Source organism: Nicotiana attenuata, unplaced genomic scaffold (genome assembly GCF_001879085.1).
Source record: "Nicotiana attenuata strain UT unplaced genomic scaffold, NIATTr2, whole genome shotgun sequence".
Classification (NCBI taxonomy): domain Eukaryota; kingdom Viridiplantae; phylum Streptophyta; class Magnoliopsida; order Solanales; family Solanaceae; genus Nicotiana; species Nicotiana attenuata.
Genome location: NW_017674876.1, coordinates 24,432 through 35,660, shown reverse-complemented (window position 1 = coordinate 35,660; position 11,229 = coordinate 24,432). Strand labels below are relative to the sequence as shown.

Below are 11,229 nucleotides of genomic sequence, written 5' to 3'. Positions count from 1 at the left end.
TCACTGTTTTGACTTTATACTTGAACTCAGTCATGTTATTTTCCACTGCTTTTATACTCAGCCATGTTTACTCCCTTTTAATACTTAAATGATATTTTAAATGATGTTTGGGCTGAGAAATACTGTTTTACTACTGCCCGGGGGGCTTTGAGGATTTTTGACTGAGTAAGGTCGAGGGCCAATGTTGTGAGGAAACATTGATATTGATTTGAGGCCGAGGGCTTGAGATATGTACGCCACGAGGTGGCTTGATTGATATGAGGCCGAGGGCCTAGTGATGACGCCACAAGATGGCTTGATATTGCGCTTGGGCCGTAAGGGGCCCCTCCAGGAGTCTGCACACCCCCAGTGAGCGCGGGTACCCAATATGATGTGAAATTGAGCCCGAGGGGCTGGTATGGTTCTGAGATGTTGCCCGAGGGGCAGAGATGTTGATACTGTGCCCGAGGGGCAAACTTCTATGTGTTTATTATTCCTTTATTGCCTGTCATTTTCCTGCTTTCCTATTGAGAAGAAAAAGGGATTTCTATTTATCTCTTGATTGATTTACTGTTTTCAAATGGTTTTAATGCTTCATTATAGATTGCCCTGTGCCTTATGTGATTTCTCGCTTTCAATCTTTATTTACATTTGTTACTCACTGAGTTGGAGTACTCACTTTACTCCCTGCACCCTGTGTGCAGATTCAGGCGTGTCTGGTTCCGCTCCCGAAAGCTGATCCTCATAGCTTCAGGCGGACATTCGGAGAACACGAGGTAGCTTCCTGGCGTCCGCAGTTTCCGTGTTTCTCCCCCTTTATCATTTCTATTTTGTTTCAGACGGATGTACTAGTTTACAGACTTAGCAGACTTGTATTATGACTTATAGATGCTCATGACTAGTGACACCCCGGTTAGGGTTGTGTTTGGGTTGTACTTCCGCATTATTATGATATTATCTGCTACTTAGTACTATTAAATCATGTTTTAGCCTGTTTTCTTGATGTTTAGCTGTTTAACTTCGAATTTGGGAACAGTTGGCTGGCCTTGTCTTCACGAGAGGCGCCATCACGACCGGGTCCGAAAATAGGGTCGTGACAACTGGTTAGCCACGAAATTACCATATTATTGCATCTATCCCATTGTCGTAATTTTGCAGGATCGTCATTACTAGAAGGTCTAGGACAAGAGCCATCAACAAAAGCAATTTTGTTACACTATCATGCTTCTCTTCCATCCCCCATAACCTGACCTAGAGAAAGGAGTACTGACTAAACACGTTCCAGGAATATCAGAAAAATGTATAAAAAGAGGACTTGAAGGATCAGGACTATACGAAGTTCCAGTAGAAGTTCCAGGATTCACCATAGCTCAACAATTTGGGACAAAATCGTACAAAAAAATAGAAATCAGAATCAAAGTCGAATAACGACACTAAACATATATCAATAAAGCAAAATACCACCAGCTATGATGCAAAGGACAGAAAATTTAGGGTTACCGATCTTCTTCCTTTATACTCGAAGAAGTGAGCCTTGAAACACTCCAAACTGATAAACTTGTCGGAATAGAAGATAACCGTCAGAGATCGGAAAAAATCGTCGCCGGAATTTTAGAAATCACCGTTCACCGAACCAAAAACAGCAAAATCTTCGCTTCTTTCGATTCAACCAACAGGGGTAACACCGCTCGACTTATCACCCTTGGATCTACCCAAAACCGTAGCTCTGATACCATGTAAACATTGTAATCGGACGAAATTGACGAGATGAAGCTAGGGTTACACTTTGAAGAGAGAAGACGGAGAAAGAGAGAAATTAGACTTTCATTCTTCTAAATTCCCAAAGTTCTAGAGTGTGTATATATATATAACAGTCTAATTCTATCAACCTATCCGGATCAACATAAATACAATTATTGGGCTGACTTTGGCCAAAATCTATCTATAGCTCTATGGCCCAATGCTGTATTGTTGAGCCCAATGTTGTATTATTATGCTGTATTATTATGTAACTCCAACAGAGTAAGCATTGAGTTTAATTAAAAAAAAGTATATACTACTAAGATTTTTTGGTGCATAGCAAAAGTACCGTTGAAACTTGAATTTCTATGGCCATATCAGCATTTCATAATAGATAGTATAAAAAATGTCTTTCTGAAAAAACAAAATTAAAAAGGCAAGACTGTATAAACAGAGGAAGTACTTACTTTGGTTACATCTCCTGTATTGACAAGGAAGGAGTTTGGCCAGGGTTCAACTGCTACAAATTGGCCAGATTTATTCATGATTTCAAGACCACCGACGTTTTCATCATCCTGTAGTATAGTGAGAAATTATGTGTGTGTGTGTGAAAGAACTCGAGTGGAACCTATAGTTTCCGGCGTGAAGTTGTACTTGTTAAACCTAAACTGGCAATGCCATCCCTCAAAAGACACATTCTTTAAACCCAACCCTTCACATATTTTGTTCATCAATAGTTCATGAATAGCTGCAGCATACTTCTTGATTGTCTCTCTGTTTACAGTTACCATTAAACAATATGTAGTTCGGTTTGAAAATTATGTATAGTTCTATGTGAGTTGTGACGACAATACTCATTACTTGCCATTAATTTGTCTTAACATAGATAATAATAATAAAAATTAATTACTATCTCCACAGCGTGTAAGTAGTGCAATTATTACCGTGATTACTCATTATTCCCGTTAATTTATAGCAATTCCATTCTATTAGTTTCAACTATAAATTGAATATTCAATTTCTTTTAGTACCAATTGGCAATAGTACTGTCATGGGCGGCTTTCCAGCCATGTCCCATGACCCCTTGGGCGCGCCCCGTGGCGTCCTAGCAAACCTCCCAATGCCTAGCGCCACGAACGGCCCCGTGGTCCTGGCCGCGCCAAGTGACAAGCGCGCAGGTGCCTCTGTCGCCCCACCGATATCCCTCGCCAGCGCCAAGCCGCAGGCAGAAGCCAACAGCGCCGCGCGCGCAGACAACGCCGCGCGCGCAGACCGTGATGCCAAAGACACTGCTGCTGACAACGGACCTGCTGCTGCCTTATAGAAAACTAAGTCATTTTCATTGTAAATATAGAGTAGTTTTATTTCAGGTACTTCCATTATGTTTCTCTAGCTTAGTCAAGTCTAGTCTTGTAACTTTGGATTATTTTTTTTAAGTACTATTAGGGGGGATCAAGCAATCAAAACTTTCTAGCAAGCAAGCAATTCTCTGTACTGGTGTCTCTCCCCTTCGACACCGCGTTGCTTTTCTGTAATAGCTTTCATTAATGCAATCAAGCTTTCTTTCATTCTGAATTCTCATTTCTGTTATCTCAATTGCTCTTGACATTGTTTTTCCCGTACGACACTGACAATTTCGTCTAGCGTACGGAGGGGACCTCAGTTGGCGGACAGCAACTGCACTGACATCAGTTGTCTAGCGTTACGTCGCCCTTCCAAGGAATCTCAGGAAGGCGCCGCGTAACAGTACACATGTTTAACTTAAAAAAAAGACTACACAAAGCAATTATAAACCTAGTCAACTCATCATAAGCATGTGTCTGGGGAGGAAGGGGGGGGGGGGGGGTGCATCTAACTGAGAACATAAAGCATCATCAGTGCACCCTTTCCTCTTATCTGTTCTTCTTCTATTCACCTCCCAATAAATCATAGACGAAGAAGTTCATGGAATAATGAAACTCAAAGACAAAATGCAAAATTCTGCTGGGCCAATCTTTTCCTGTCTGTTAAAAGTTCTTACTTTGTTTCAGTTTATAAAACAATGCTGAACAGGATATGGAATTTAAGATATTCAATTTGGCTTATGTATTATATTAGTGTTAGTGGACTAAAATAGTGAAGTCGTGGTGAAAAAAATCAGTTGTCACAGTTGAATACAGAGAACATAGTAGTATCAACGTATGAAGTTTGAAAGTTGAATACAAATGAAATTGTGTCAAACATTTTGAGAGGTCTCAAATAGAACAGAGGAAATAATATAATGTGATTCTACTTCATTTTTCTTTCTTTTTTGTTTGGTGCAAACATCTTCATATGTATTTAACTCCACCTGTGTCAAGCACGGGTAAAACAGAAACATCGTTGCTTGATCGACACATCAATACACATAAATACAACTAATTATTGCATCCTCTAAAAAGAAAATTTCACTGGATATGAATAAAGCAGAATGAGTACATTAGATTCATAAAAGCAATCCGAACCAGATAGTTTTATGCAGATTAATGCGAAAAGACACATCAATAACATTTAGGACATTTACCTACAGGAAAAAGCATGCAGCTGGAGATCCTCAACTTCTTTGTCTGTAAAAAAAACCTAAACTGATACAGAAACAGTTATTTCAAGGGTTACTCGACAAAGTTGAACTGAAATAACAAGTTTATAACTTCGGAGATTCTTAGTTTAAATCAAGGTCTGATTTTGAGCCGTACACGGTACAGTAAATAATATCAACTCGTACAACAGGACTGCAGTGAAAGCTACACATGACCATACAGATGGGAGATAGCTTAACTTCCTACTACAGCAAGATTGAAAGGAAAAATTCAACAACAAAGCTAAAGAAGCCAAAAAGATAAGAGGGATGAAACTAGATATAGAGAATCAGAACCAGTCTTCTTCTTTTAGAGCATTACAACAATCAGTACTCGAGCGATCCTAAAGATGGCATTCCAGAAACAAGATCTCGATCATCAGCACTAGTGCTGCTGCTCATCCTTTCAACCGCCCCACGGTTCAGTGATTCAGCCTCTTCCTTTCCCAGCTTCTGCACATCTTCGGGTGAAAGAATTTTTATATACCAGACGTTATTGACAAACGCCCTGAAAAATACCACGCCAGGGAAACAAAAAAGAAGATTACAATGTTATAATAGGACTTAAAAAGCCACTTCCTAAAAGATTGGATACTACCACGGGCTGAATAGATATCAAACACACAAAGGTAAGATAACTTTAGAGTATAAAACTATAGTAAATAAGAAAAAGCAACCCTATACATAAGGAAAAAGTATTGAAAGCTCATGCTCTTCATTCTGTCGTAGTGGAAAATTGGAAAAAAAAAAAAAAAAAGTTTCTACATATTTAAGTCTTCCCACAATTGAGTACTTACTCCCATGGGTCGTCTCCAAGGAGAAGGATATCATTCTCCCTGTCGACAAATACAAGCTGCCAGCCTGATCTTTGAGGATCTTCAAGGAACCCCTCGATCCCGAACATCTGACCCAATTCCCGTCGCAGCTCATGATAGCTGCGGAACTGGGTGATATCCAGTGACCTCCCAACACACCCCGATTTGTAAACCTGCATGGACAAAAAAAACTTTGTTACTCACATGATTGTCACATGCACTAAATGCCAATGAAATGAGCGCAGAAGTAGCACCTTCACAAACGTATGGGATGCATTTGGTGGATCATTTTGTCCTGCATTGTGCAACAACTCAGATGAGTCTTGCACATAACCATACAGAGAATTCTGATATCCAGAATTCATCCCAAGTGGAATTGAGGAAATATCAGTACATGTAGTAGTAACATTGGAGACTGTGGTCGGAAGGAGAAGCCCTGAAGAATCAATACTAGCACCAAAAAGAGCTTGATTTTGGGTATCCAAGCTACAATTTTCCCGAGGATTCAAAGTATCTTTCCCATACGTTGGAAGTGGTGATGAGTTGGAGCAACTATTTAGTTGAGACTGCGTAAATTTTGATATCCACGATTGTTGGGACGGCTGCTCAATGACCACAGACTGACCAGTTCTGTTGATATTCAAGGAATTACTACTTCCTTCAGAACAAAAAGAACCTAGCATATTTTGCACGCCTGAAGGAGCAACAGATGCTGAAAATTTTGAGTTCAAATCTGCAAAATCTTCTTTTGAAAATGGAGAGGGTATGTTTGGTGGTTGTTGCCTCTGCTGAAGCTGGTCACGTGGGATTTGGAATGCTTCTTGGTAAGCGTGTTGATGAGCCTGTTCCTCCGACCGGTTGTTGGATTGTTGCTGTTGTTGCCTTTGCAGGTTCTCTGACAGCATTTGTGTTTGAGCAGGCAGCATATGCTGATGAACTGCTTGCTGCATTACTTGCTGCTGCTGCAGAATGGAATTATCACTACTTGCATGTTGAAGATATTGGACAGGCTGCTGAAACTGCATTAACTGCTGTTTCAGCAAATCTCCACTCCCATAACTTTGCAAGCCGGTGGCCAGCATAGCTTGATAGTGCTGATTAAGATCATTTGAGAGAATTGGCGAATCAACTCTCTGTTGCATCCACGGAAGCATGCCAAAAGACTGAAGATTCACCGAATGAGGTCCTAGCTCACCACTATTCCCTCTCAACCATGCCATTCGATTAATAGCTTCATTGTTACTATCTGCAAAAGCAAAGGATAAAACTTACTAGCATAGGCTTCTAGATAATTTGGTGGGGACTGGGGATAAAGATCCTTTGAGGGTTAGAGGAAAATTAAGTTGGCCAATTCCTTTTTCTTTTTCTTTTTTTCCCGATAAGTTAAATTGCAGATTTTACAATTTTACTAAAAACGTAGACTTAAAGATCAGGATTTACAGCGTCAGTTCTCCAACCACATGACCATTCAGTATACCATACCTTGATAAGATGAAGTTCCTGGATACAAAGGCCGTTTTAGCCTAAGAGGGAACAGAGAAGGATACATTGGAAAAGTAGTCAAAGGCTCAATCTCCCACAAGGAAACCCTTGGTTGCCTGTCGCCTGCTGTTGACTCATCCCAACCAACCTATAATTTCGTGAAATTTATTGTGTAAATATGAAGTATTAGCAGCAAAAGTGACTGTTTGGCCCATACAAGAGAATATGATTGTAGATCTGTAACTTCCTTACTGTAGATTTATAATTTTCATACTACTAGTTGTAAGACTAAAATTAGAAGGAACAGAACACCTATAATATCTGATTTCTGCACAAGCTATGTTAAGTGCGAGTAAAGTACGTTGAATGCAGTAATGCACGAAACAGTACCCAAGTCTAGGGAAACACCAAAGATAATCTAACCTGGATAAGCAAAGGCATCATATATCATAGGGCCAGTTTAGGGGTGCGAAGTGATTTGGCAGCAGAAAACTAGAGCAGACCACAGATAACAATTGAAGGAGAGAGAGAGAGAGAGAGAGAGAGAGAGAGAGAGAGAGAGAGAGAGAGAGAGAGAGAGAGAGAGAGAGAGAGGGCAGTTCAAATTAGTTTTATAGAAATTTTGTCAGCAATACATTCAAAATGAATCAGGCTCTGAGCACAAGAAGATGAAGATTTCAGTCCCCACAAAACCAAACACAAGCATCACAAATACAATAGACATAGCTTGCTCACTCACTATTAGATAAAAACTACTGACTTGTGCAACATAAATAGATAAAGACTGAAAGTCGGGGAAAGAATACAACTTCACAACATGAAAGTTGGGGAAACTGAAAGGGGGGATGAAAAACCAATGGAAAAGATTTTCTGTTATAAAGATTCTGAATCTTTAGAAAGATGGAGATCAAAGTAAAACCTTCAAGCCAACCAGCATTCAGCTCAATTACATGAGCAGGAGCCGACCCACAAGACCCCCCCCCCCCACACACACACACCCACACACCCACACACACACACACAAACAAAACGAAACAAAAGAGAAAAAGAGTAAAACCTTCAAGCATTGAGATATGAACGGGAAAACCACGTTAACTGATATAGTTACCAAAGATTAAGAATAGCAAATAGAGAACTGGATCTTATGAGGAAAAAAAAATGACAATTTACCTTGACAGATCTCCAGTGAGAGTTTGGCCAGCGAACTGGATCTAAGTCACCAATCCCAGTAATTGTGCCCATGTATCTGAAAATGACAGAACCACCAATAAGAAAAGAGAGTTTATCTAACAAATATACAGACCTGATTTCAATGATAGCCATAAAGGTAGGAGACCCAACTTACTAGCAAATAGCAATGAATTTATTAATTTAATTGGTTTATTTGCCAGAACAAACCACTGACTTCATTAATCAAACACCCTAATGCAAGAATGCAACTATGTTTTCGCAAGTGCAAGACAAGAATGAACTCTATGTGGCAAAGGAAAACCATGGGGGCAATAATCCCGCACCTTCATCCCGGTTCATCATTTCTACATTATTAAACTTAGTTCTCCAACTATAATTTGTCATTAACTGAAACATAGGAGAGGGTACATATTCGAGAGCCACTCATCTGCAGTTAAACATAAAACAGGTGCTCAATGATACATCAATAAGAAACTACGCAGCCCAGTTTTTGATTGTTAAGAAACTACACGGCCTACTTATAGAGGACTTCTTCAAATGGATTATTTGACGCCAAGAAGATAAAAGGAAATCTTTCAACCAAGATCAAACAACTTACATACCTCCGAACACTTGATTCTTCAGTTTCAAATAGCATCCGGAAACGCATTCCAACAGAAACACGAGTGTGATATACAGCTTTGATGTACTTTGAAAGAGGTATAACAAACTCAGATGGGCTAGCCCTAATACAATAAGCATGTGAGTAGAGAAAAGCAGAAAAGGGATATAAATATGAATGGAAAATACAAGGACAGAGTATATTTAAGGACTACCTTGGGTTAAAAAAAACAGTGAAACAGCTATTAGTAGCAGCAGCATGAGCAGCAGCAGCAAGTAGCCCAATGTGCATGCTATCACTAGATAGAACTGATGATGGCATCACAGTTTGGGGTCGAATTGCACGACGAATCCCCAGAAGGAGCTGATTTTTCTCATTCCTGCAGAAACGACAACTTCAAGAAAAAACCTGGAGGAAAATGCCATACTAGATGCAATACGTATATGGAATAATTTGCAGTTGACTCAACAAAGGTGGCTAAACAGTACCAAATGAAAAGAACAGAATCTCCCGCAACAAGTCTTTTGGCACTAACAAACACACTCCAGCCAGTAGTAAGAAGATGCCGTTTAGGCTGTCCTGCATGCAAAAGGAGAAAAAAATAAGCAGATGACAGAATACTTGGTACACATTTATCAGTTTCACAATGCATTATATCTTCCTTCGGCATCCAACTAGGGATCATCCTTTTATCCAATATCAAACCAAGTTTCAGAAAGAATAAACGGTTCCAACTTAAGGTAACAGGATTAGGATGACCAAAAAAATCAACTAAAGCTTTATATCAAATGCCTTGTGAAAGTCCAAAAAGTTTGACATGGACCATTTACATGTACCAAGAGTTAAAATAATTACATACTTAAACTTTAGGCAGAAGTGAGCTTCTTCGCAAACTTATATTCCTAACTGTAATTTTCTCTTTTTACATAAAGTATATTCATAACTGTAGTATTCTTTTGCCACAAATATAACATGGAACCTGAACTCCATAACCTTCTCATAAAGTGAAATGTGTAAACAAAAAGGTTAGGGATAGAGGGATTAACTAAAAATACTTATGCTTCTTCCATGCTCTACCCACCAACACCCTATTCCATCCATGTACCTTTTTATTTTTTAGTGCAGTTTTATGTTATTTTTAGTTATTGTGGCTTAATTTACTTGTTTAATAGGCAGTGCTGTTAAAATATACTACTAACATATAAAAACTTGAAGTCCAACTTCAGTTCCACTTTTAAAATAGGATACAACTGGTAAAATCGATCCACGATCCCCTAGAGAATACTTCCTTCGTCCTATTAAACAATGTTTCGCTGGAAATGAGATTTGAGATGTCAATCTGACTTATTTGTTATATCAGTAATAGTGGAAGAATACATATTTGATCAAAGAAACACCACATCATAGTTTAAAGTGTGAAGTTAAATGAATTAGAATTTTCATAAGTTCTGAAAGTAATATAAGATAATGTCATCAGCGAATGGTATTAAACATTTTGGCACATCCTAAAATAGAGCGAGAATCATACAACAGGATGGAGGAAGTATTATCCCGTCCTAATCCTCCATCGCATCACTAATAAAACAAATTTATGGTGTTGTATTATATTGGTACTCATATTTTAATTTTTAGGAATCTTGAAAGTAAATTTGGGCAGTACTACCGGATTATAGATTGGCATATTATTTAGTGCTACAGGAGAACCTCAAAAGGAGGATCAACTTATCTTATGCATCAAGACTAAAGAATGTTAGCAATTACAGAGAAGACCGTAAGTTTGATATCACGTGTGGAAGCTTACCTCAAGAGTAACTAAGTTAGCAAATGGATGCCTAATACAGATCAATCCATTGAGTTTGAGACTCGTGTTGCAGAAGATGCATAGACAAGCATATATGAGAATGAATGCACAACGTCAACGCTAAACTTTTAGCCCAGCGACTCTGATCCAACTTGTGGGCTGGATCACTTGTGGGTTACATGTCCATTGTCTCCCAACTTTCAACCTACTATGCACTCAATCACCATTAGTTGGGGTTGGCTACATGAATTCTGTTCATCCATTATGCTCTTACCAAGTTCATTTTATTCCAATAGCAAGTAACATGCTTTCCATTTAAGACAAATTAGGGGTTCTCCAAATCTCATATTTATTCTTATAGCACTATACATGGTCCTCTAACAAGAATAAAAAAGAGTCTTGACAGACATTGAACATAATGTAAGTGTAACAATAACTAAGACTTAATCTCAACTAGTTGGTATCATCTCCTTTACTTCCAATAATTAGACAAGTCCGCACGGATTAAGATATTGTAAGCATTTGAGACAACTTATCTCCATGTGATTCTAGGTCTCCTCGTCCCTTTTATCACTTCCAATCATCGTATTGTTACACATACAAAGCAATGCATATGGAGGTCTATGTAGGATATGGTAAAACCATCTCAGATGAGCTTTTCTGATTATCTCTATATGTGCTACTTGCACCTTTTGTAGGATGTGATCATAATCTTGTCCAATCTTGTATGACCACACATCCACTTAATGATCGCATTTCAGGTTTGAACACTATCATTCTTTCTCAAATGATCATCATACGACTCATAAATATTAATACCATGAAGTTTGCACAACTTTGAACATATCCATTGTTCTTACATATCAGAACCAATACTCTCACACAACTCATTGTATGGAAGAGTGCAAAACATGTCCACAGAAAAGTTATCCACCCTCCCCCCCCCCCCCGAAAAAAACCGAAACCGTAAACTACGTACCTACCTACCAAAACGTAAACGTAAACTTAAAACGAACTAAACGTA

The 11,229-nt window shown here is 38.8% G+C and overlaps 1 protein-coding gene across 2 annotated transcripts in view; it reads right to left on the bottom strand.

The window, feature by feature from the left end:
- Nucleotides 1-4,362: 4,362 nt before the first annotated feature.
- LOC109219401 (auxin response factor 8-like) overlaps nucleotides 4,363-11,229 on the bottom strand; it is a 9,760-nt gene continuing 2,893 nt past the window's right edge. For both annotated transcript variants that reach the window (XM_019383860.1, XM_019383861.1), the window contains exons 7-14: nucleotides 8,893-8,983; nucleotides 8,619-8,783; nucleotides 8,406-8,528; nucleotides 7,783-7,858; nucleotides 6,613-6,760; nucleotides 5,385-6,376; nucleotides 5,113-5,303; nucleotides 4,363-4,823 (exon numbers count right to left, since the gene is read on the bottom strand). In XM_019383860.1, coding sequence (XP_019239405.1) covers nucleotides 4,643-4,823; nucleotides 5,113-5,303; nucleotides 5,385-6,376; nucleotides 6,613-6,760; nucleotides 7,783-7,858; nucleotides 8,406-8,528; nucleotides 8,619-8,783; nucleotides 8,893-8,983 — 1,967 coding nt within the window. In that variant the 3' untranslated portion in view covers nucleotides 4,363-4,642. The remainder of the gene's footprint in view (nucleotides 4,824-5,112; nucleotides 5,304-5,384; nucleotides 6,377-6,612; nucleotides 6,761-7,782; nucleotides 7,859-8,405; nucleotides 8,529-8,618; nucleotides 8,784-8,892; nucleotides 8,984-11,229) is intronic.